The sequence below is a fragment of the Osmerus mordax genome, chromosome 9, assembly GCF_038355195.1.
Source record: "Osmerus mordax isolate fOsmMor3 chromosome 9, fOsmMor3.pri, whole genome shotgun sequence".
NCBI lineage: Eukaryota > Metazoa > Chordata > Actinopteri > Osmeriformes > Osmeridae > Osmerus > Osmerus mordax.
In genome coordinates, this window is record NC_090058.1 from 280,708 (window position 1) to 306,574 (window position 25,867).

The 25,867-nt window shown below is 48.3% G+C and overlaps 2 protein-coding genes across 5 annotated transcripts; one reads left to right on the forward strand and one right to left on the reverse strand.

The window, feature by feature from the left end:
- Positions 1-1,086: 1,086 nt before the first annotated feature.
- LOC136949030 (NHS-like protein 3) lies at positions 1,087-22,366 on the reverse strand. Of its 2 annotated transcripts, none has more exons than XM_067243226.1 (7): positions 22,240-22,366; positions 14,986-15,229; positions 4,305-4,445; positions 4,088-4,137; positions 3,841-3,991; positions 3,541-3,654; positions 1,087-3,246 (listed from the first exon to the last, which is right to left on the reverse strand). In XM_067243226.1, the coding sequence occupies exons 2-7, from the start codon at positions 15,215-15,217 to the stop codon at positions 1,103-1,105; spliced, it is 2,832 nt and encodes a 943-aa protein (XP_067099327.1). In that variant the 5' UTR covers positions 15,218-15,229; positions 22,240-22,366; the 3' UTR covers positions 1,087-1,102. The 2 variants fall into 2 exon arrangements, with proteins under 2 accessions (XP_067099327.1, XP_067099326.1); XM_067243225.1 differs by having other exon boundaries at positions 4,305-4,448.
- A 77-nt stretch (positions 22,367-22,443) lies between these two features.
- On the forward strand, positions 22,444-25,286 carry LOC136949031 (syncoilin-like). 3 transcript variants are annotated; one of them, XM_067243227.1, is made up of 5 exons: positions 22,444-22,548; positions 23,491-24,028; positions 24,247-24,657; positions 24,731-24,855; positions 24,956-25,286. In XM_067243227.1, the coding sequence occupies exons 1-5, from the start codon at positions 22,493-22,495 to the stop codon at positions 24,999-25,001; spliced, it is 1,176 nt and encodes a 391-aa protein (XP_067099328.1). In that variant the 5' UTR covers positions 22,444-22,492; the 3' UTR covers positions 25,002-25,286. The 3 variants fall into 3 exon arrangements, with proteins under 3 accessions (XP_067099328.1, XP_067099330.1, XP_067099329.1); XM_067243228.1 differs by lacking the exon at positions 22,444-22,548 and adding an exon at positions 23,118-23,169; XM_067243229.1 differs by lacking the exon at positions 24,731-24,855.
- The last annotated feature ends 581 nt before the right edge of the window (positions 25,287-25,867 follow it).

A 25,867-nucleotide genomic window follows, 5' to 3' on the forward strand; every position in this document is an offset into this window, starting at 1 on the left:
GGTCTGGATTGGAGTCGGGTCCTGGGTCTGGTCCTGGGTCTGGTCCTGGGTCTGGATTGGAGTCTGGTCCTGGGTCTGTGAAGGAGGGTTTTTGACAGACCTGAGCCTGATCATCTGCAGAAGGGAGGGGGTGACAACAGGAAGGGCTCCCTCAGCAGAGGACACTGGTGGAGAGGTCTCGCTTTGGGACTTCAGCTCCTGGCCCCCTCTCTCTGTGCTCACCACACTGGGTTGGTGTGGGACATTAGCAGGCACCTTCACAGGGATTGGGGGTGCTGGGGGAATAAGGGGGGTGGCAGGGGCTGGTGGAGTAAATGGTGTGGTAGTCTTCTGAGATGGAGGTTGGAGGGTCTCTGGTTGGGGTGGTGAGGTGGCCTCCTGAGTGGGTGTCTGGGACTCTTTTAGGGGAGGTGGAGAAGGGGTGCTCTGGGGTGGGGTAAGAGTGCTCTCAGGTGGAGGTGGGATCACTTTGGGGGGCGAGGGCACCGTAACCCTCTCAGTTGAAGTAGCAGCATCCTGGGCTGAGATCTTTGCAGGTTCTTGGGGTTGTGGTGAGGTCAGAACTACCTGAGGTGGAGGAGGAATGCTTTGAGATGGAGGAGGAATGCTTTGAGGTGGAGGAGGAATGCTTTGAGATGGAGGAGGAATGCTTTGAGGTGGAGGAGGAATGCTTTGAGGTGGAGGAGGAATGCTTTGAGGTGGAGGAGGAATGCTTTGAGGTGGAGGAGGAATGCTTTGAGGTGGAGGAGGAATGCTTTGAGGTGGACTGAGTTTGCTCTCGGCTGACGCTAGGGCCTCTTTGGGAGGTGGGGGTAGAGGGGCTGCATAGGGAGGTGGGGGCGGGATGCTCTGGGACCGAACCTTGGTCGTCACTGCTGAAGACTCCAGAGCAGGACCATTTACAGCTGTGACAGAAGGGCTTGAAGGATCAAGCTTTGGAACAGGTTCTTTCACTGAATCACACTGCTTGGAGAGATCTGGGGGGGGGATGATCAGGTGTTTTTCACCTTGTGACTCTTCAATAGGGGGAATCTGTTCTGTCACATCCAGCCCAACCTGGCTTGGAGAAAATGGGGGTGGCGGAGGGGGGAAATCGCTGTCATCATGGACACTGTGGGGGGGCTGGATGAGGGCATCCAGTAGGGGAGGGGGGAGGGGCCATGACAACTCCCCTGTGGGGGAAACAAGGGGTTCTGGGGGGGCATGGCTGAGGTGGGACGCAGGTGTGGTCTGTTTGGTGGGCGGCAAGGGGGGGAGGTGTGCCGGGGGGGGGGGAGGGAGACACACGTGCTACTGCATGGGCACACACACACAACGTGTCACTTTTAGGTGGTGACGCAGTCTTCACCACCTGGGCTTGATTTGTAGTCTGTAAGGCAGTCTTAGTCTCAGCTTTCTGTGACGTTGTTAGACCTTCTGCTACTAATCTGACTGACGTTCCGTTTACTAGAAAACTTCCTTTGACATTCTGTTGTTCATCTCCCCATGCTACTGTGGCATTCCCTTTCTTCTCTGTAGACTCCATCTGATTTAGACGTTCATTTTCCTCTTCGTGAACCACTGAACTTGAATTTCCAGTAGCCTGGACTATTAAACTTCCCTGAAACTTTCCTGACTCAAACATAGCGGTTCCACTGCTTGATATCATCAAGGATGACTGTTCCTGCTCATGACCTTCTAGAACCTTGCTCTCCACTGCATCTGAAACCCTCTTTAGCACGGCTACGGTCTGCTGTGCTGGTGGCTGTTCTCCATCTCTTCTCTCCGCTGACAAACTCTTCAGTGAAGCTTCTTTAGAACCAGACTGTTTCTGTGCCCGTCTGTCCTTGGGGTTCTTCCTCAAGGCTGCGTACGTGTCTGTGGGGGCCGGGGGCCCCAGCAGGAGCTCAAAGCTGCGCTTGTTATGCACCCACACCTCAGGTGGAGGGGCTGGGGGGGCGGGGACCCTGGGTTGGGGTGGTATATCAAACAGTCCTCTGAGGGCCAGAACCGAGGGAGTGGGAGTGACACATCCCCCTGGAGGGGCGGGGTCAGCCTGGACGGGCTTGGAGGTGTCAGCGGTTGCAGGTTGTGCATGGTGAGGTGAAGGAGATGCCCCAGGGAAAATATTCTGCAGTTTGGCCAGGAATCCTTTCTTGTGCTTAGGGGAGACGCTTTGGGTTTGTCTCGCCAGGAGGGTGGGCGTGCCCCCCTGGCTGGAGTAGCCACTGGAGGGAGAGACAGTGGTCTTCAGGCCGTTCTCCTTGGAGGCTTGAGTCTGAGAAGAGGAGTCTGTGGATGCAGGCTCAGCCTCTGCAACATCGTCATTTGGGATTTTGTTTTGAGGCTTGAGTGGGCTGGCTGACACAGAGGACTCCTCCAGAGAGCTGGTGTCTGCAGTGTAGCCAGACCTGGCCTCCCCACCCTGCCCTGGGCTGAGATGAGGAGGAGACTCCACCACCACCCTGACCTCTGCCAGGTCCCGCGAGCGCCTCTTCATCTTGTCCTTGTGTAGGGAGTACGAGCGACTCGGAGGGGGGGGGGCTCTCTTGGACTTTATTACAGACATACTCCGGATGAAGTTCCCCTCCTGCTTGCTCTCCTCCCCTCTGGTCCTTGCCTTGCCATTGGTGGATGTGGTGATCCTGGAGGCCTTGCTGATGGATGATCGGACACTGACTTGGTCAGGGGAGGTTTCTGGAGACGCTCCCTCCCCGTGGGACTGCCCCTGCCTGGCCGTGCTGCTGGAGATGGTGGAGGAGTCTGACACCAGGGTCTCTGATGACTCTGAACGACTCCACCCTGAGCTGTCTGAAAATGTTGGTTGGTTGTAGCGGGAGGCGGAGGAGAGAGTGGAGGCCTGGGAGGAGGCCCTGGAGGAGGCCCTGGAGGAGGCGGGGCTGGCCAAAAGCAGGCTGCTCTTGCTGACAGTGCGCACGCTGTTCCGGCTCCGCCCCCGACTGATCTCCACCACATCTATGGAGGGTGGGAGCACAGCGTTGGGGATGATCTTGGACAGATAAGTGGCCTGAGGGGAGATGGACATAACGGGGCTGGGAGGATGCTGGGCCAGGCTGCTGGCCGTGGTCAACCAGGGGATGGCCACAGACTTGGGCCTTTGCGAGGCAGACATCTGGGGGCCTGTGGGCTGCAGAAGGGCCTGGTCTCTGGCGCCCTCCTGTGGACCTGCTGGATGAGGACCGTCTCCATTGTGGAGACGAGCGTCCTCCTCCAACACCTGTGCTGCCCAGGCTGCTCTGTCCAGGCCTGGAGACCAACAGGAAATATCAAGATATATTCAGTACTTTCTATAGTCACCTCTGAGGTTAGTTGTGAAGCTGTCACAAAGCCAAACATCAAGAATATGTCAACCAAATTCACTCAGACCCACGACTCAGACCCACGACTCAGACCCACGACTCAGACCCACGACTCAGACCCACGACTCAGACCCACGACTCAGACCCACGACTCAGACCCACGACTCAGACCCACGACTCAGACCCACGACTCATGACTTAGACCCCACAAATAAGGAAACACAAGGCATGATCTATGTACCTAGTTCCTTCTGGACATGCTGTGGTATCCCCATCACGGTGGTCCTCCTGTGTCTCCTCCTAGCTTTAGCTTTCCCAGGCTTGTTCCCTGAGCTCAGGGGCCCAAATGTAGATGCTGAGGAGATCAAAATGTCAGAAGAACAGCAACACATTCAAAACATGTCATTTAGACAAAAACTAACAATTTAGAGTTCAATGTGGTCAGCTGTGTAACTCCCTTGGTGACTAGTGCATGACAACTCAAAACATATTTGGGTGAAAGCACAGCCATCTCTGATGGGTTTTGGGTGTGTTAGGTTACCTTGTCGGGTTAGCCCTGAACGTGAGGAGCGGGTGGAAACCGAGGATCGTGTGGAGACAATGGACTCGGAGTCTGGGATGGTGCTGTCTGATTCCACGGCACTCCTTTCACTGTAGCTGCAATACTCACTCTGCTGCACTGTCACTGTTGACTGGACAGATACCCGAAGGTGCAGCACACGAATGTTCACTGGTGGAGCACACACACTGTAGTATTCAGCAACACTGATTTACAATTAGAGACTTACACTGACACTGATACTTTGGTCATCCTTGAAGTCCACTCCATTGTCGGATTCTAAACAGGAAGACAGTAGAGGGTTAGCTTGTGGTCAGCTGACCCAGGCACAGGAAGGCAGTAGAGGGTTAGCTTGTGGTCAGCTGACCCAGGCACAGGAAGGCAGTAGAGGGTTAGCTTGTGGTCAGCTGACCCAGGCAGGCCTCTGAGTGTGTGATGCTCATTACCTTCCTGCTGCAGCAGCTTGAGCCCCTCGCGTGCCTCTGAGTGAAGGTCCTCCAGGTACTTGGGCCTGCTGCCTTCCAGGAACACGTTCTCCTGGAAGGGTGGGGGCACCAGCCTCACCTCCACCTCCTGCTTCCTTACTGCTGCTAGCAGACGGCCACACAAGGGTCACATACAGTTAGGTCCATAAATATTTGGACATTGACACAATTTTCATCATTTTGGCTCTGTATACCACCACAATGGATTTGAAATGAAACAATCAAGATGTGCTTTAAGTGCAGACTTTCAGCTTTAATTTCAGGGTATTTACATCCAAATCAGGTGAACGGTGTAGGAATTACAACACATTTGATATGTGCCCCCCCCCTTTTTAAGGGACCAAAAGTAATTGGACAATTGGCTGCTCAGCTGTTCCATGGACAGGTGTATGTTATTCCCTCATGGGAGTTCGTTATTTCATTGACAAGGAGCAGATAAAAAGTCTAGAGTTCATTTCAAGTATGATATTTGTGTTTGGAATCTGTTGCTGTCAACTCTCAATATGAAGTCCAAAGAGCTGTCACCATTAGTGAAGCAAGCCATCGTTAGGCTGTAAAATCAAAACAAACCTATCAGAGAGATCGCAAAAACATTAGGTGTGGCCAAATCAACTGTTTGGTACATTCTTAAAAAGAAAGAACGCACTGGTGAGCTCAGCAACACCAAAAGACCCGGAAGACCACGGAAAACAACTGTGGTGGATGACAGAAGAATTCTTTCCCTGGTGAAGAAAAACCCCTTCACAACAGTTGGCCAGATCAAGAACACTCTCTAGGAGGTAGGCGTATCTGTGTCAAAGTCAACAATTAAGAGAAGACTTCACCAGAGTAAATACAGAGGGTTCACCACAAGATGTAAACCATTGGTGAGTCTCAAAAACAGGAAGACCAGATTAGAGTTTGCCAAAAAACATCTAAAAGAGCCTGTACAGTTCTGGAACAACATCCTATGGACAGATGAGACCAAGATCAACTTGTACCAGAATGACGGGAAGAGAAGAGTATGGAGAAGGGAAGGAACTGCTCATGATCCAAAGCATACCACCTCATCAGTGAAGCATGGTGGAGGTAGTGTTATGGCGTGGGCATGTATGGCTGCCAATGGAACTGGTTCCCTTGTATTTATCGATGATGTGACTGCTGACAAAAGCAGTAGGATGAATTCTGAAGTGTTTCGGGCAATATTATCTGCTCAGATTCAGCCAAATGCTTCAGAACTCATTTCAAATCCATTGTGGTGGTATACAGAGCCAAAATGATGAAAATTGTGTCAATGTCCAAATATTTATGGACCTAACTGTATGTCCAGGTGATGAATATATACAGGATTTTTCATTCTATTCTATAATTAGCATGTTTCATAATTTTCTACCATATTTAGAAACAATTGTTGGAGATAATTAATTTGTAGAAATCACCAGAAATGGTGGTATAAAATTATTTGATGCATTTACTTTGTATTAATTTAACAGACACTTGCATCAAACTTGCGACATGCAAATAGTGCTTTTAGAAAGTAAAGCAGAATATCAATGATCCGGAGTGCAGAGTTCTAACAGTCAAGGAACGGTCTGTGTTAATGTGGTCAACTCAATAGCACGGAGGTATAATGCACTGCTGTCAGCACTTTAGAAGCAGCTTGATCAGATGTGATCTACAATTCAGTCAACACTGAGTCCTGCTAGCTCCTCCAGTAGCAATAAGACTCCAATCAATCAGTTCCTTTCCAGAAACACTTATCTAACAGAATAAATGGGAGTCATATCCTGTCCAATTGACAAAAATAATCACTGTGACTACATGATTATACTGTCCATCATTTTAAAAAAAAGTACCTTGCAACAGGCCACGCCCAAAAGACAATTTAACACATTATATAAATGGTGTTAAACAGCCCATGTTGTCATTCCTAAGACTTTCAGTTAGAATGGAATTATATTGCATCACTGAGATATATTTAGCAGCGCAGTCACTAAGGTATACTTAACAGTCCACTGTTATATCCAGTAACACCAAAATAGGCACTTAATTATTGCTTACCTAACCAATTAGCATACTGACTGTCTAATTCCATAGCTAAGCGTTTTCCAAACCTGTGCCCTAAAGACCAGGAGCAGAGCTGTGAATCCTGCCTGAGGCTGTCCAGAAGCAAGCAGGCTGGTGACCTGTTAAGACACTTTCATGTAATACGGTTGGTTCTGTTATGCCTGCACTCGCACGGTACCCTACTGTACAGTTCAGAGCTGGACGTGGCTGATTAAGGCTACATGTGCTTGGAGAGATCCTCACTAAATATACCTTTGTCCCCACGGTAATGGCCTTAAGAATGGTTGTCAATTAGACAAGTACACATTAATCTCATCTCCCATAATATGTAACGTCAAGAAGTCTTTCAAGTCTCAAAATCTTCATTATTTCATATTTTCGTGTTTCCGGCGATTCATTTGCAAGATTCTGCAGCTATTCACAAGCAGCCGTTCCTTTCTCAGTTTCCTGTCAGAACCAGTTGACCCACTGTGGGGGTTCTTTCTCCCACTCTTACTTCTACTTTTAAGCAGGAATACTAGACTGACCAGATGGGACAAGAATTCAAAGAAAGAAAGTGTTTCCAAAGTGGGTATTGTAAATCAATTAGTGTTTTTTAGGTGTCAAATAACTCACCCTTTTTCTTGAAGACCAATGGCAGGCAGTAAACATTGTTGGTGAGGAGGACCACCATGACTAGATAGAAATGACTAAAAACAACCAATCTTCCAAAAGGAGTAAAAGGACCAACAATTTATAAAGTTATAGACGTAAAATCAAAGCCCCAAAGAAAGACACCTTGGATAGACCTCAATCCAACAAGACAATAAAAAAAAATCTCAAATCAGATCATGATTTCCCTTGTTGCTGCAGATGAGGATGAGAATGTTGTTGTGTTCGCTCCCTGCAGAGTGCTCCTAGACCAACCAGAGACGATGGGAGCTCAGACGGTAATCCTGTAGCCTGCATCCACCCATCCCTCTGGCTGACGACTAACGACCCCCCTCCTCTCCCGCTTTACCCCCCTCCCCTCCCTTCAGCCGGTCCCCCTCCTGTTTCTGGGTGGGGTCCCAGTGCACACTGGTCCAAGTGCAACTATGACATGTATCATGGTGAGATTAGGCACGTAAACACAGAGCGGGTTAGAGGGGAAAGCAGGGAGATCAGGCACCAGGCCCATCAAACCAGGGGTAGGGTTACATGATGGTGGCTCTGACTGCCCCCAGTAAAGCCTGATTACAGCCACCACTAGACACGCAACTCCCCTCATTAGAGCTACTGAGCTAACTGAAATGTATTATTGGCTAGCTGACAAAGTCAATCAGCCTTTAGGTATAATTAAGCTCTCTCCTGGGTCTGTTCTCTGCTACCATAACATAATGTTTCCCCACAAGGGGGAGTAAATGAACTGATAGATTTGAGCTTAGAAGCTGTTGTACACCAGATAAAAATCATTATTGTTTCCTACAACATTGTTTAAAAAGTATCATAGAAGTGTTTGAAGTAGACTCAAAACATCCGACTCCATCAAACTGTAATATCTCTCTGAAATGACCCTTATAGACGGGGCATGTCTCCACATCCTGGTGAGGAAACCTCAAACAGCACAAGAGAAAAGTAGTCAGCCTACTTCCTGATACTGGGAGCTAATATGTCAAGGCACCTGAACTAATGGGAAACATTCCCACAATGAACCTCCTGCCTGATGACTGTTTTCCAGAACTTTTTCCCAATTACACGAGTGGCCCTCTCCCAGGTACACGAGTGACCCTCTCCCAATTACACGAGTGGCCCTCTCCCAGGTACACGAGTGACCCTCTCCCAATTACACTTTGTATCACCTTCACTGTCTGGTTTTGTACATCAGCTTGTCAACGATCCAACATGTTTGCATAGATTTGGTGGTTTGGTTATAGTTTCATAAAAATTAAAATAAGTTATTTATAGACTGGGTCAAAATAGAAAATGGTCGTGCCCAAACAACAAAATGAATAGATCACAACAAAGATACTGACATCACCATGACACATTGGAAACACACACACAGATGTGTGTGTGTGTTAATAACAAGGGTTTATGTTATCTCTAGTTGCGTGAGCCCAGTAATTATGTTTGAATTAATCACCAGTATGAAAAAAGCACCATCTGTCCGGGGACTCTGAGATAAAGTCTGTGGTGTCAAAGGGTGGTGATGACAATGTGAGACCCAAACTGATGTTTACAACAGGGATTAGTAAAACTACAGCCAATCCGATGGCCATGATATTAGTCATCTTAATGTATTGATGTCAGATATCAGCCTCTAGCCTTAGTAAAAAACAAAATACATATGAAACGCAGATTAAAAGTTGGATTTATAATAACCCTATCATATCACTGTAAACAAATGTATTTGTTGGTCAAGAGGAGTCTTTCATAATAAACAAAACATTCTCAGTCAGTTGAAATGGTTGCAAAGCAAATGTCTTAAAAAAAGACATAATAATCACAAATTATAAATACATGTAATCAGAGGTTTTGAAACCAAGGTAGTGAGTATGCTCTTGACACAGCACCTAGAAGACTATGAACAATAGAGAGCATTTCACAACCTTAGGGTGACTTTTTGGCCTGATGTTTACAGCTGGGAGGGGATGTAGTTTAGCAGGCTGATCTGAGTCAGCAGAACAAGCTGCACTCCAGAGCCAGGGTTCAGAACTATACTGCTAACAAACTCCAACATACTGGAGGTAGGAGCTTCACACAGAACTCCTTTCCATGCACAGACGCTCCACATACACTTACAAGGGAGCACACACACACACACACACACACACAGTCACACAGTCACACAGTCACACACACACACACAGTCCTGTCCCAGCATGCCTCCTCCTGTAGGGGTTAGGCTTAGCTGCCTGCCTGTTTGAGCACCACAGAAACAACTGAATACCGGGAGGTGGCGGCTGGGCCTAAGAGGCACTGTGTGTGTGTGTGTGTGTGTATGTGTGTGAGAGAGAGAGAGTTTGTACGTGTGTGTGTGTGTGTGAGAGAGAGTTTGTACGTGTGTGTGTGAGAGAGAGAGTTTGTATGTGTGTGTGTGTGTGTGTGTGTGTGTGTGTGTGTGTGTGTGTGTGTGAGAGAGAGAGTTTGTACGTGTGTGAGTGAGTGAGTGAGTGAGTGAGAGAGAGAGTTTGTACATGTGTGTGTGTGAGAGAGAGTTTGTACATGTGTGTGTGTGTGTGAGAGAGAGAGCGTTTGTACATGTTTGTCTGTGTACATGTTGTACTGCTCTAAGACCGAACACTTCTACAGAATACCCGCGGCCACCAGAGAGATAAAAGTAAATACTGAAGAGAGAGGAAGTCCTGTGGGCGTTCAAGTCACCATCACTGTGGGAGCTCATGCACCTCCAAACAGCTGGCTCTGCTACACAGGGCCCTCTGCTACACAGGGCCCTCTGCTACACAGGGCCCTCTGCTACACAGGGCCCTCTGCTACACAGGGCCCTCTGCTACACAGGGCCCTCCGCTACACAGGGCCCTCCGCTACACAGGGCCCTCCGCTACACAGGGCCCTCCGCTACACAGGGCCCTCCGCTACACAGGGCCCTCCGCTACACAGGGCCCTCCGCTACACAGGGCCCTCCGCTACACAGGGCCCTCCGCTACACAGGGCCCTCCGCTACACAGGGCCCTCCGCTACACAGGGCCCTCCGCTACACAGGGCCCTCCGCTACACAGGGCCCTCCGCTACACAGGGCCCTCCGCTACACAGGGCCCTCCGCTACACAGGGCCCTCCGCTACACAGGGCCCTCCGCTACACAGGGCCCTCCGCTACACAGGGCCCTCCGCTACACAGGGCCCTCCGCTACACAGGGCCCTCCGCTACACAGGGCCCTCCGCTACACAGGGCCCTCCGCTACACAGGGCCCTCCGCTACACAGGGCCCTCCGCTACACAGGGCCCTCCGCTACACAGGGCCCTCCGCTACACAGGGCCCTCCGCTACACAGGGCCCTCTGCTACACAGAGCCCTCTGCTACACAGAGCCCTCTGCTACACAGGGCCCTGTGGGCTTAATGCTCCTAAAAGCACAGACACACACAACTTGACACCATCACACAAAACCCACACACCAACTGCATCGCTAGTATCCACCAGTGGTAACGTCATAAATCCCCTCATTAGACCAACTACAGCTGTCAGATTGCACATAGTCTCTACCTGTCATTCCCATAGATCCTGATGAAGGTCAGAGTCTATTCCTAGCCCCAGCCCCAGCTCAGTCCTAGCCCCAGCCCAGTCCTAGCCCCAGCCCAGTCCTACCTCCAGCCCCAGCCCCAGCCTGAGGCGTAGCCAGGTCTCCCTGTGATCAGTGCCAGTAAGGAGCAGCAGAATGTGAGCCGGACCAGTCTGGGCCTGTCAGGAGTGTATCTGCTGATAGACATGCTGACAGGCATGCTGAAAGGCAGGTCCCACATGAGACAGCCAGAGATGCAGCACCAGCAGCAGGAGGGAGATGCAGCATGGAGGTTCACACTGCTGCTGAAGAGCAGCTGGGAAATTAGATGATAAATAGAACATTTCGCATATTTTTTTACATACAGATTTACTATACATATGTATCATAATTCCTGTTTTTGTGTCATGGACAAAATATAGAAGTTCCCTGCTCTGCACAAATGCAAGCCAAGTGTGTGTGTTGTGTCTGCCAGGTAGTGCTTACTATGCACACTTGTGCATGCTTATTAAACAGTCTTTGGGAGTAAAAGAACAGTCAAAATCAAATCAACATTTATTTGTATAGCCCTTTTCACAAGCAATGTCACAGAGGGCTTCACATACGCCCATAGAACTGCCCCTCAACCAACCTAGACAGTGAGTCCTGGAGAGTAGTGTCACATCCCAGACAGTGAGTCCTGGAGAGTAGTGTCACATCCCAGTAAACAGTGAGTCCTGGAGAGTAGTGTCACATCCCAGACAGTGAGTCCTGGAGAGTAGTGTCACATCCCAGACAGTGAGTCCTGGAGAGTAGTGTCACATCCCAGACTGGGGATGTTAGAAGGTGGACAGGCGTTCATGCTTCATCTTCTCATCATCCATCTTTCTGTAAAGTAGCTAATAAAAATTCTCTTTGGTCTATAATAATTTTGCTGCCGTGAAAACAGTGTGTGAGGGCTATGAGAAGCTATTGTAACATATCTATGTCACGTGACAAAAAACTGAGATATGATTTCCTAAATAATCCCAGTTGTTGATTGCAACTAGGCTTGGCCCAGGAAAAACTGATGCGGAGCACACTTCAGGGCCAAGATGACTGTAATGAAATTCAACACCAAGAACAATCCCAACAGATCCTTCAGGGTAGCTGGCTTTGGCTTCATGTACCTGGAGTCCCTTTATACACATCTGAATCTGATCTGATAAATACCAGGGTGTGTTGACTAATATTTCACACATTCAACTTAAAAATCTCATCAACTGCTATTGAAGACCCATCTGCAGGAGGATCAGACTGGGTTTGGATGAAGGACATCTTCAGCTGTCTGGAATACAAACAGTTAATCAACCCTGTCCCACAGAGGAACAGCAATTACTCCTTTGCTCAAATGGTAACATGTTTTAGGTGTGTGTGTGTGTATGGTTCCTGACAGACTGGTGTTAGAAAATATTTCCCACCCTGCAGTGAGGCAGAGGTCCTGGCCTCCCTGTTACCTTCCCTCTTCCACTTCCTGACACAGGAAGTCCTGTTCAGCTCCTGTGGCAGTCTGGGTAAGTCAGAACAATCCTCCCAGGGTGGAGTGTGTGATTGCTTCCCGCCATGAGACGCAGGAAGTGAAACAGAATCCAGCTTCTCAAACCTGTTCTGCGGCCCGCCGGTCTCAGATCATTCAGGCAACAACAAAGTTGATCCAAAGAGCGACCCACCCACACACGCAAACACACACTACACACAGACACACTCACACCCTTATGTTATATGTCATGGCATAAACCGTGCATATGGAATGCAACTGAGTGTGGAGGTACAGAACTAACACCCTAAAAGTAGACCAGCCCTCACACAGTAGACCAGCCCTCACACACAGTAGACCAGCCCTCACACAGTAGACCAGCCCTCACACACAGTAGACCAGCCCTCACACACAGTAGACCAGCCCTCACACACAGTAGACCAGCCCTAACACACAGGAGACCAGCCCTAACACACAGTAGACCAGCCCTCACACACAGTAGACCAGCCCTCACACACAGTAGACCAGCCCTAACACACAGTAGACCAGCCCTCACACAGTAGATCATCCCTCACACACAGTAGACCAGCCCTCACACACAGTAGACCAGCCCTCACACAGTAGACCAGCCCTCACACACGTTACCTCCACACAGGGGTACCTCCATGGGTCCCACAATCACATGCATCACACCATCACAACATCCACCCATGTATGTCTTTATAGAGCTCAGGAATGTGTAGGATGTCTGGGTGTGTATGGGAGAGGATGGATCTTTAAGAGTAAAGCCCTTCAGAAGAGAGAGAGGGGCAGATCTGTAAGAGTGAAGCCCTTCAGAAGAGAGAGAGGTGCAGATCTGTAAGAGTGAAGCCCTCCAGAAGAGAGAGAGGGGCAGATCTGTAAGAGTGAAGCCCTTCAGAAGAGAGAGAGGGGCAGATCTGTAAGAGTGAAGCCCTTCAGAAGAGAGAGAGGGGCAGATCTGTAAGAGTGAAGCCCTTCAGAAGAGAGAGAGGTGCAGATCTGTAAGAGTGAAGCCCTCCAGAAGAGAGAGAGGGGCAGATCTGTAAGAGTGAAGCCCTCCAGAAGAGAGAGAGGGGCAGATCTGTAAGAGTGAAGCCCTCCAGAAGAGAGAGGGGCAGATCTGTAAAAGTGAAGCCCTCCAGAAGCGAGAGGGGCAGATCTGTAAGAGTGAAGCCCTCCAGAAGCGAGAGGGGCAGATCTGTAAGAGTGAAGCCCTCCAGAAGAGAGAGAGGGGCAGATCTGTAAGAGTGAAGCCCTCCAGAAGAAAGAGAGGGGCAGATCTGTAAGAGTGAAGCCCTTCAGAAAAGAGAGAGGGGCAGATCTGTAAGAGTGAAGCCCTCCAGAAGAGAGAGAGGGGCAGATCTGTAAGAGTGAAGCCCTTCAGAAAAGAGAGAGGGGCAGATCTGTAAGAGTGAAGCCCTCCAGAAGAGAGAGAGGGGCAGATCTGTAAGAGTGAAGCCCTCCAGAAGAGAGAGGGGCAGATCTGTAAGAGTGAAGCCCTCCAGAAGTGAGAGAGGGGCAGATCTGTAAGAGTGAAGCCCTCCAGAAGTGAGAGAGGGGCAGATCTGTAAGAGTGAAGCCCTCCAGAAGTGAGAGAGGGGCAGATCTGTAAGAGTGAAGCCCTCCAGAAGTGAGAGAGGGGCAGATCTGTAAGAGTGAAGCCCTCCAGAAGTGAGAGAGGGGCAGATCTGTAAGAGTGAAGCCCTCCAGAAGTGAGAGAGGGGCAGATCTGTAAGAGTGAAGCCCTCCAGAAGTGAGAGAGGGTGTGTGAGCAGCGCCGGGATAGCCTTCAGTCTGGCTACAGGACGGCGCCTTGTAGGACTCATTTAACTAGCACAGCAAGCACATCATACACTAAAGACAGGCACAGAGAGAGAGAGAGAGAGAAAGAGAAAGACTCAACATGACAGCCTGGTGAGAACTCCATGGTCCAATATATGTTGACAGAGGTGCAAAGGTCAGGTAAACAGATGTCCAGAGAGGTAACACTGGACAAGGAGCCTAGATAACCTCCAACGTTCCCAACCTGAGGGGAACACCAGTCCTCTCTCTCCCCACCCTCACAACAGGCTTCTGTTCATTATCCATCTGATGATGAAGACTGCAGCATTAGCAGTGGTTGAACACACACATGAAAACACACACAGACACACAACCACTCTCAGTCTTGTTTGATCTCTCCTGACATCAGTTTCCCCAGGCAGCCCATGGGCAGGGCGGTCAGGAGAAACACCCCTGGTTCTTATGCTCTGGCATCAGCTGGCAGGGCTTCATGAACTGGGCATGTGCCAACCCCCAGCCCGGAAGCCGAGCCCTGACCCGGAGCCTCTGGCATACCGTCTCTGTACGTCTGTGTTGGGCTCCATGTTTGTGTATGTACATCTCTGACTTCTGTACTACATGTTTAAAGTATCTCCTGTGTGAAACGTGACAACAGAATCAGGTCGAGTGCATCCCAGAACAGGACGGACAGAGATTTCTTCACGGCAAACAAAGGCTCCAGGGGTCAAAGGGCAGGTTCATGAGTCACATGCTGTTCAAACAGTCCTCCTCCAGAGAGCAAACATGCCTGGGAGCTCAGCACGAGGACACCAAACTCCCAACAAACCACTGCTCAGAGACTACAGCCACCGAGATCAACTTCATATCCAAACAATGCCATATTTCACCCAGGTAGAAAAGGTCACTGGCACTCTTTATATTTACAGATCTGTAGAGACGGTTTATCAGTGTTTGAATGTATAAAACGTAGGCCTGCCAACAGCAGAAGCACTGTGTGACATACAGCGAATCTGAGAACACTGGCCAGGCTACCTGCACATTACTGAAAGCCAAACAATCACATGGTGTAGAGGGGTGTTTCCTCCTCCTGGTTCTCACCGTGGCCGAGGGGCAGTGTGGGCGGCGGCCTGGCTGCGTTGGTCCCTCCAGGATGTGTGTCCAGGCTATTGCAGCCCAGCTCCTTCTTCTTCTTGCCTTTGAGCCAGCTAAAGGCCCGGCCCAGGGAGCCCCGACGCTTCTTCCTCCGGCCCCCTCTGGTGCTCCGCTCTTGGGCAAACACCTCCGCCATGTCCTGGGGAATCAGCTCCCCCACTGAGCCCCGGGCCGACATCCCACACCGGAGCTAAACACAGGAGGGAGGGAGGTGGAGGGAGAGAGAGAGGGAAGGGGTAAGGGTGGCAAAGAAAAAAGGCAAAATTGATTAAGCACAAATACTATTAATTGCTTCCATTCAATGGGAATAATTACATCTCTGGATGCTTTATCGCTGTTGTTGATTCATGTTGCTGTTGACATTACATAGGAGTTTCCCCTCACTGACTTCCATTCAGAGTAAGTGAAGCAGACTGGTTGTGTTCAGGCCCCTCTGTCCATGTTGAGGGTTGAGAACCAAGCATGTTCTACCTCCCTCTCGCCTCTCAACCAAACATGACTGTTCTGTGGAGACATGGCACCACTCCCTTCATTCCTAAACGTGGAGTCATGGTTCAGAGCCCCACCCGTAACCATACACACACCAGTCACACACACAAAGATTTACACAAATCCAGATAAGTAAACACACGCTCGGTCCACCACAATGTTGGTCTCTTTGCTTCATTTATACAAGTTCTTCTTAACAGCTTCCTCTATTATTGATCTGACAGTCGCACTTCTGTCTTCCTGTATTCTTCTTCTCTCGATGTCGAACGCTCTGATGTGATGAGCTCATCTCCTCGGCCTCCCTGCCAAAACCGCTCGCCTCCAAGGCAGGTTTCTGAACCTTGATGTTGGGGAGCTATAGAGCTGTAGAGCAGTAGGGCTGTAGAGATGTAGAGCAGTAGGGCTGTAGAGCAGTAGGGCTGTAGAGATGTAGAGCAGTAGAGCAGTAGGGCTGTAGAGATGTAGAGCAGTAGGGCTGTATAGCAGTAGGGCTGTAGAGATGTAGAGCAGTAGAGCAGTAGGGCTGTAGAGATGTAGAGCAGTAGGGCTGTATAGCAGTAGGGCTGTAGAGCAGTAGGGCTGTAGAGCAGTAGGGATGTAGAGCAGTAGGGCTGTAGAGCAGTAGGGCTGTAGTGCAGTAGGGCTGTAGAGCAGTAGGGATGTAGTGCAGTAGGGCTGTAGAGCAGTAGGGATGTAGAGCAGTAGGGATGTAGAGCAGTAGGGCTGTAGAGCAGTAGGGATGTAGAGCAGTAGGGCTGTAGAGCAGTAGGGCTGTATAGCAGTAGGGCTGTAGAGCAGTAGGGGTGTAGAGCAGTAGGGCTGTAGAGCAGTAGGGATGTAGAGCAGTAGGGCTGTAGAGCAGTAGGGATGTAGTGCAATAGGGCTAGGGTTACATATGACCAACATGACAATGTGGGTCATATATGGTGCACAAGAGTACCTTAAATCTTACTAATTATATTAAAGCAAGTAGAACAATGCTTTTCATAGAATAGATGTGTCGCTTTATCCATCAATCTTTTTCTCCTCTCAATATCACATGCATTTTCATAGTTTTTTTTTGCTTGAGTAAATAAAAGTACTTAGGGCCTCTGCTAACAGGTACATCACATGTGACCCTCAGTTAGAAACACACTAAAGCAAAGAAAGAAATACACATTTCAAGGAACACACACAAGCTCTCTCAAACAAAGTACCATGCCAACATTCAAATTACAGAGTTGCTTCATTGGCACAGTCATTACAGACCTCAGGACCACACCTCTCTCTGGTGGATGTTGATATACACACACACAATACACCCAGAAAACAAACAAAATGAGGGGTAACGGAATCTTTCGTCACACCACCTTTTTTGTGGACTAACGAAACTTGGACTTCCCTTCAGGCTGCTTGGGGCGCTATAGTATAAGGGTAGCATTGATGGGAGTCACAGTAGGCTGTCAACAGGAACATCAAGCCTCACTCAAACATACCAAACAAACACACACAATTGTGTTTAAACACACACACACCACCGGCCGCGGTTTACAGCTCGGTAACATAATCATTTTCCATACCATACTCTACTTACCATGTAAGAGGTATATATGGGTTATTTTCCTGGTGTTAACAGATACACCCAACATTCATTCATGATCTGACAGCCTTGCACAGCACCACGTCATCAAGCTGGAGGGAAGAGATTCCACAGAGACCTGGGTCTGGGGTTCTCTCAGGGTGCCGGAGGAGGTGAAGCCTTGCTGAAACAGCCGCTTCTGCCTGTGGAGCTCCAGGGCTCACTGTCCAAGGGGGAACCATGCAGCATTCATTCTCAAGCTATGTATTTTTTGGGACAAATGATGAGGTGATCGAGAACAACTAGCATGAATCACTTGAGTCTGGCGCTAGCTGATTACCCAGAGGCAGATTTGGTGGCACATGCTGAGGTTTCAACATCCACGCCTGCAGCACGGCCGTGCTCTTATCTTATCTGACATGAACAGTGTGACTTGAAGTAGAAGTGGTGGCTGGCTGCGGAGGTGAGTCAGAGCGGAGCAGAGCAGAGCAGAGTGGAGCGACTCCGGCGCTGAGCGCCCATTGGTACAGGGCAAGGGCAGGAGGGTGTGGCAGGAAACAGACGCCTTTGTTTGAACAGTGAGTGTCCTGGGCCGAGGGCCGAGGCGCGAGCCTCAGTCACCTTCACCGTGCTGCAGCTACAAAGGTTACAAAAGACATTCCTGAAAGCATTCAGTCAAACTCAACGACTCCCCAGTATGAAGTTCTGTAAACTGTGTTGGGGTTGTGAAAACTCGTTTGGAGAGTGAAACTGAGGTAAATGTGTCCATGTTACAGGTAGGAACTGTGTTATAATCAGGCCAGGGCGTGTCTCCATTCTCTAGGCAGAATCAAACAAAGGAAAGCCCTTCCTTCACTCTATACACCCCAGTCCTCTTCCACTCAAGGCCTTCCTTCAGAGAAGGGATCGAGCCAGAGACACATTGTACGCATTCTGAACCAGACATAATGTACTTGCTTTATGAAGGTGAGGCTGTCAAGGGGGATACTGGTGTTACCCAATTCCATGTCTCAAGTAGGACTCACTAGCACAAGCACTGACAGAGGCTGCGTCTGTGAAGAGGAATGTCTTTCCTCACACTGGTGATGACATCAACCATGGTTTCTCTTTCTTCTGGCAGTTTATAAGAAAACCCACCGTCACTTGATCAACAGTCACCTGGAAGGAAGTTTACTCTGTGCTTCTAATGCTAAGATCACTCCCCAACAGACTCAGTCCATGTGTCTTATACGTCATGATCAATGGGTAAAGGTGGGGTTTTCTTGAATCCCACTTTGTTAAACTGGTTTGTTTCACTGAAGCTTCTCTTGGGATGCATCCGAAAAGTAGCGCCTCACTTTTTCCACGTTATGTTACAGCCATATTCCAAAATTGATTAAATATTTTTTTGGGGGCAAATTCCTCCTCCTCAAATTCCTCCTCCAATTGGACACACAATAGCCCATAATGATAACCTGAAAAAAGAAAAACGATTTTTGCAAGTCTATTCAAATAAAAAACGGAAAAAAGAACATGTATATAAGTATTCACAGCCTTTACCACGATACTCAAAATTCAACTCAGGTGCATCCTGTTTCCACTGATCATCCTTGAGATGTTTCTAGAACTTCATTAGAGTCCACTTGTGGTCAATTCAGTTGATTGGACATGCTTTAGAAAGGCACACACCTGTCTATATAAGGTTCCACAGTTGACACTGTGCATGTCAGAGCACAAACCAAGCCATGAAGTCCAAGGAATTGTCTGTAGACCTCTGAGACAGGATTGTTTCGAGGCACAGATTTGAGGAAGGGTACAGAAAAATGTCTGCAGCATTGAAGGTCCCAATGAGCACAGTGGCCTCCATCATTCGTATATGGAAGAAGTACTTCCATGTACTTATGTACATGTTATATTTCGTTCTTAATTTTTACAGATCTATAAAAAATATTAAACAAACTTTTTCACTTTGTCATTATGGGGTATTGTGTGTAGAATTCAGGAAACACGATCAGATGGCTGTGGTATCGACCACAGGTTGAACACTAGCATTTCAAAAAAAGTAGTCCGAAGCCAAACATTTTGGTTAAAATACCATGCAAATCTGTTTATATGGAGCTTCACAGTTTGAATGATATTTGGTCAGAAATGCTGGGAAGAGAATGAAGTGGGGGGGGGGGGTTTACACAGTTTAGTGTAAACCAACATGCCACATTACCACACAGGGTAACATGCTCAACAGCTATAGTACAGCTACGGTACAGCAGGCCTGCAGAGCTGCCTGTGTTTGTGTGCTGTTAAGCCAGGGTAGCCATGCAGCAGCATGTCTGCTAAGAGCAGGGGCTGCATTCCTGAGAGATTGATAATTACTGTGGAACTCACTAAATCTCTCTCTCCCTCCCTCTCTCTCCTCTCTCTCCCCTCCCCCCTCTCTCTCCTCTCTCTCTCTCCCCATCTCTCCCCCCTCACTCTGAAAGACAGTGGCCTGGGAAAAAGACATAAAAACATTGTAGCCTGGCTGTGAGGGAGAGAAAGAAAGAGAAAGAGCTATTGAACAGTGGCTTAATACAAGCTAGCTAAGGTGACTGTTCATTGTGTATCCATTTCAGAAGTGAGTGACTTGATGCGGGAGTCAGATGGCTGAGTGGTTAGGGAATCGGGCTAGTAATCTGAAGGTTGCCAGTTCGATTCCCGGCCGTGCAAAATGATGTTGTGTCCTTGGGCAAGGCACTTCACCCTACTTGCCTCGGGGGAATGTCCCTGTACTTACTGTAAGTCGCTCTGGATAAGAGCGTCTGCTAAATGGCTAAATGTAAATGTAATGCTGCAGAACTAGAGCCATTAAAACAACCTTGTTTTCAGAGATCCGTTGCCATGGACCTAAGCCTTCTATCTACACGATCAAGAACAGACCCTGGCCCACAGGCAAAGTAAGATGTTTACAACTCGAGGAAGGTCTTTAACAGTGGTGACTTGGGGACTGTGGAGATAAACACAGCTGTGGGCTCAAAAATACATCCTCTCCTGCTGCTGGCATCTCTGCAATCAAAACAGAAGCTCTGGCACCAGCCCACAACCACACCCTCACCAGCTTCACCCCCCAGCAGCCCTCACCAGCTTCACCCCCCAGCAGCCCTCAGAGATCAGAGTAGGGAAGAGGACGGAGAGAGCCGTACAGTAACATGGAGCACCTGGACTGACACACACACACGGATCTGATTGAATGATTGCTGATCAAGGGCTCAGTGAATATAAATGAGTATTGATCACTCAACTCCACTGATCAAATTCCATTGTTCTCCAATCAGCAAACCAGAGATGGGAAGTAACGAAGTACAAATACTTTGTTACTGTACTTAAGTAGATTTTTAGTAGTACTTCACTTTACTATTCACTATTAACTTAATACTTTAACTCCTTAAATTTTTTACACAAATATGTACTTTCTACTTCTTGCATTTTAAAGTCAGGCTTGTTACTTCAAATTTTAATCTGTATTTGGTTGCATGATCAATATTATTTCTTGTCATTGCGCGTGCTTTTTCATTTCCTGGCTATTACGTGGAGCAAGGCAGAAGGCAACAAAAACAATATTTCCACCAAAAAAACCTTTGAGAAAAAAAACCTAACCAAACCTTGAGCTGCTCTGTCTCTTATCCCTCCTCCTGCTGCTGTCTCTCATCCATCCCTCCTCCTGCTGCTGTCTCTCATCCATCCCTCCTCCTGCTGTCTCTCATCCATCCCTCCTCCTGCTGCTGTCTCTCATCCATCTCTCCTGCTGCTGTCTCTCATCCATCCCTCCTGCTGCTGCTGTCTCTCATCCATCTCTCCTGCTGCTGTCTCTCATCCATCCCTCCTGCTGCTGTCTCTCATCCATCCCTCCTGCTGCTGCTGTCTCTCATCCATCCCTCCTCCTGCTGCTGTCTCTCATCCATCCCTCCTCCTGCTGCTGTCTCTCATTCATCCCTCCTCCCGGTCTGTTTCCTCAGTGAGGACATCTCTCCCCTCCTCCAGCAGCTTCCCTGCATCTGTGCTGTACCCCTCTCATGCTTCCTGTCCTTATCCACCTCCCTGAGGCCTTCTCTCTCGTCTCGCTGCCCAGCTACAGTATGACCTTTCCAATCCCAGCCCAGCTACATGTCCTGTCCTATCCCAGCCCAGCTACATGTTCTGTCCAATCCCTGCCCAGCTACAGTCTGACCTGTCCAATCCCTGCCCAGCTACAGTCTGACCTGTCTAAACCCTGCCTGTCACAGGTTTTCATCTGGTTCTGCCAAAAATCCAGCAGTTGCGTAACCAATCAGTGATCTCCTAGGGCACAAGCCCTGGCATGGCAGACTGGCAGGGAGGAATGAACAGCAGAACAAGACACACCCTGCCCAAACTACCAAACAACCAGCCTCCCCTGCCTCTTGACTGGAGCTAGAAGAGAGAGGAGGCTAGTGAGACCGCCAGGCCAGCATGTTATGGGCTGACCCCGACACTGATCTTCCAAATTACTGATGTTCCACACATCCAGAACTGATCAGTGTTGGCTGTGAGCTGTTAGGAGCTGGATATAACTCTGGGAACATCCACCCAGCTGCACCACATTGTCTGGAAAACTCAAGATTTTGAACCAGCTTTCAGTGCAGTTTAAAGTCCATCTCAGTTGGCCTAAAGTGTACACTGAGGGGGAGACCTCCCGGAGGATCTGGGGAAGTCTTATCTCCCATCAGGTTAATGAACAGTCAGTCTAACGATAAAAATGTATGGACTGCCAGATAAACTGCATCGGTCAAATTGTTGATGTGCCTTGCTAGACTAAATGCCCTTGGAGAATTGAAAAGATACATAGTTCGGTACAAATTACTTGCTAAACTGGGAGGGCCAAACACCCCACACCTCGTTTATTTAATGCCAGTGCACGACATCTTACTGGATTCTTCGTTTTCTGACATCTCAACTGGAAGTTTACTAGTAAAACGAATACCCTCCGAATAGATTTACGATGGCATCTTTATCTCGGGAGGAAGTTTTAGGTTTAGTAGGCCTAGATTCTAAACTTTCATTCCTGAAATTGAACAACAATTTCACAAATGGAACAGCTGGATTAACAAAATTGTACGAGTTTAAAATTCCAAAAGTGCAAACGATGACTATATTTAAAAAGGTTCTAATTAATCGTGTCTTACCTCTGTATAAACTTGATAAAATCCCGATTTGATGGGTTGAATTCCCTTATCCGCTCTCCATTTCCAGCGTCGCCAGTGCGTACTTCTCCAAAGTATTTCACTGTCCGAACTGAAACTTCAGGTGAACCATTTCCGCGAAACTGCACTTCAGGAAGAGACAAGAATAAGCTTGCAGAAGTCAAACCGTGGCTTTCTGCAGTAATTTATGGACACGCTGTTGGTTTGCTTGTGGACTCTCAAGTAATACTCCAAAATGCGAAAACGTGCGTTGCTGTTGTCCTGTCCCACCTGGGGCTGCTCAGCGCACAGGTGAGGACCGCCAGAGATTTTAAAAGGTTTCATTCATTGTTTTTACAGAGCCATCTAGTGGCGATTTCTTGGTATGAAACATGGTAGTTCATTCGTTGATGAGTTTATCTATTTTAGATAGTGATTCAGGAAAGAAAAAGACACGTTCCTATAAAAACATCACCACAAATTCCACAAGATAATTAGTACCATCCGAATGTAAGGGTTTATCAAGTATTTAAGATCAAGGGTGGTCAAAGTGACTCTAGATTGCCTTGTCTGCTCAGTTGAAATACACGTTAGATGGACTTGCAGGCCATAACACGCCTAAATATAACCCCTCTCTGGTACACTGACATGTTCAGACCTACGTCAGCGAGTACAGCTATAACATCCAGACCGTTTCAGCGTCCCAGTTACCCCATGTGGGGGTGAGATGGTTCACCACATGGCTAGGAGATCGTATTTCCTTACTCCATCACAGTTATTAATAAACACTAACAGAAGCACTGTTTTCCAGGAGACATAACAACACAGCTGTATTGGGGAGTCTCAGGATTACGATCGGCACGTTTTGTGTGTTTAACATTTTTTTTTTTTTTACAGAAATTGATAGAAAAGGTTTTTTTCTTCTTCTGTTGGGTAGGTTTGTGGGCTGCAGTGTAAACTAAAACACTTTTGCATGTAGTGTTCATCTTATCCAAAGTACTTCTTTAATATGTACTATGTCAACATATATGTAGCTATATGATCTCATATAATATAATGGCAACACCTTTGTGTATTGGTATATCCCAGAATTGCACAGAAATATTTTCAACATTAACTTTTTTGCAGTCTGTAGTAGTGTAAGACCAAGCTAAACTTGATATGATTTCTGTTAGTCATAGATAAAGTATTGTCCTTTGGTTCTTGGACATGTCATGATGTAATAGTCTGGTTCCTGTCTGCCTGGTGTGTCAGTGTGGAACGTGCTGTCCCAGCACTCATGTCTGCTGAGGGTTCATGGAAAGGGAGAGAGGTTGATTCCCCAGAGGACACTCACCCAGAGGGGAGACTGGAGGGTGCTGGGACAGACTGTGTGTGCAGCACCCTCAGCGATGGGGTCAGCCTGACCCAGGGGACCATCACAGAGATGGTGCAGTCAGCTGAGAGACAGGCAGAGGAGGCCTGGGCTTGGGCAGCAGGGGGTTTGGACAGTGTGGGACGACTGTTTGAGGAGTGCATCGAGGCGGTCTCCCTCCTGGAGGCGGAGAGGGAGATGTTGGTGCAGGAGTGTCTCCGACTGCAGCAGCAGAGGCTGCAGGATGTGGAGGCCCTGAGGGCAGAGCGAGGCAGGGGGCAGCAGCTGCTCTCACTGGTGCAGCTCAGCCACGCCGGACTGCAGGAGCAGGTGGCACAGGTGAAGAGGAGGCTGTTTGTCACGACCAGGGACTGCATTCAGAGTCAGGTGACTCTGGCTGCCCTGCAGTATGATGTGGCCGAGTTCATGCTCACACAGGTGTGGCAGAGTCCAACAATGCAATGAATGATCAAACAGATCAAACCTTAAAAGACAATTTTGTTTATGCTGTGTTTTTGTTTTGTATTTATTTACTTTGTTCCCCAGATGTCCTGATTTAGTTTTGCTAGATATCTGCCATCCACAGTTAATGATCATGAAGAGACAGTGTTCAACAGGACAGTCAACTCTGCTGTGGAACTCTGTCCTGCCACTAGGAGGAGCTCCAGTCTCAGGTCCAGAGCCTGGCGGAGGAGGCAGTCCAGCTGCGGGAGGCCCAGCGACAGCAGCTGACCTTCCTGAGGGACCCGGCCAGGAGGCCCAGCCGGCCCCGCGCCTCCAGCGACCTGAGCCACGTCCGCAGGGCCTCGCTGGCCCTGCAGCGGCGCCTGAGTGGCAGCATGCGGGCCCTGGAGGGCTGGTACGAGCCCCGTCTGCTGGCTCTGCTGCGGAGGAGGCAGGCTGGGGAGGAGGCCTTGAGGAGGACCAGGGAGGCGGGGGGGGACCTGGAGGCCCGGCTGGGGCCGCTAAGGGAGGAGACATGGAGGCTGCAGCTGCAGAGGGTGTGTCTGGAGGAGAGGATGGCCCTGAGGAAGAGGGAGAGGGAGGAGAGTGTGGCACAGCAGAAGGTAGGGGAGGTGAAACTGGAGGGGACCAAGCATGTTTTATTACCAGTAGTGTTAACTCATTCTATTACATTAGGAGATTGTGGAGACATTGGAGGACACCGTGAGAGATTTAAAACTGGAGCTTGAGGTTTTGAAAAAGTCCAAAACAAACATGGAGAAAGTGACCAGTGACCTTTTAAGAGAGGTGGACTTTCAAAGGTAGGGTGGTGTGTGGTTTATCATCTCACATGTCAACATGAGCGTGGTGGTGGAGGTGGATCATTCAGGGATATTCTTAATATTACATCCTTCATTACAGACGCGGTGGTGACGTGTGTGAGACCACAGAAGAACAGGATGCATGATTTTTCACTACGGACGATGACCTTGCCTATGATCACCATTATCTGCTCATCCTCAAATGGAAATACCACAATCCTGCAAATATATTTTATTATGAACACATAAAAACAAAGGACATCAGAAGACAACATAGTTGTGAAACAATACAGTGACAGACATGGTAGATAATCTATCCCAGGAAAATAAAAGGTATTGAAAAGGACAAATCTATGTAAAATGTCTTTAAAAACTTAACTGTGTGGTGTACTGTACTGTTTTGATTATCGTTTGTACCTACTAAGTAAAAAGTTGACACACATGCCAAAAGGTTGTTTTTTCAACCTTTCAAATCTTTTTTTTTTTTTACTCTTTTTCACACACAATGAAAGGAGAGGAGAGGAAGGAGAGAGGAGGAGAAGGGAGAGAACAGAGAAATCTAACAGAGTAGAGAGTAGAGTACAGTAGAGTATAGTAGAGTCCTCATCAAGTACTCATCAATGATCCATAGATTGTTTTTTACTTTTTTTTGTATTTTTTTTTTAAACCTTTCGAAACGTTTATCATTTTTTAGTAGGCCTACTTTTTTCCCAAAATCTTTTTTAAACCTTTTGTTTTCCTTGCTTTGGCGATACTCGCGGATCACTCGTGTGGCCGCAGCCCACAGGTTGGGAATTGCTGCTTTAGATACATTAACCAATTTTAGTTGCATCTTCAGATAAAATACAGGCGAAGCTTTTGTGAAGTAGCAAAGTATAATCATAGTTGTATTTATTTTTCCTCTGGATTATCCCACCCAAATGCGTCAATAGATGCGCAAAGGTCGCGCAAATGCCACCTTCATGTACGAAATTGACTCATAGATACTACACTTTGTGCATTTATACGTGCT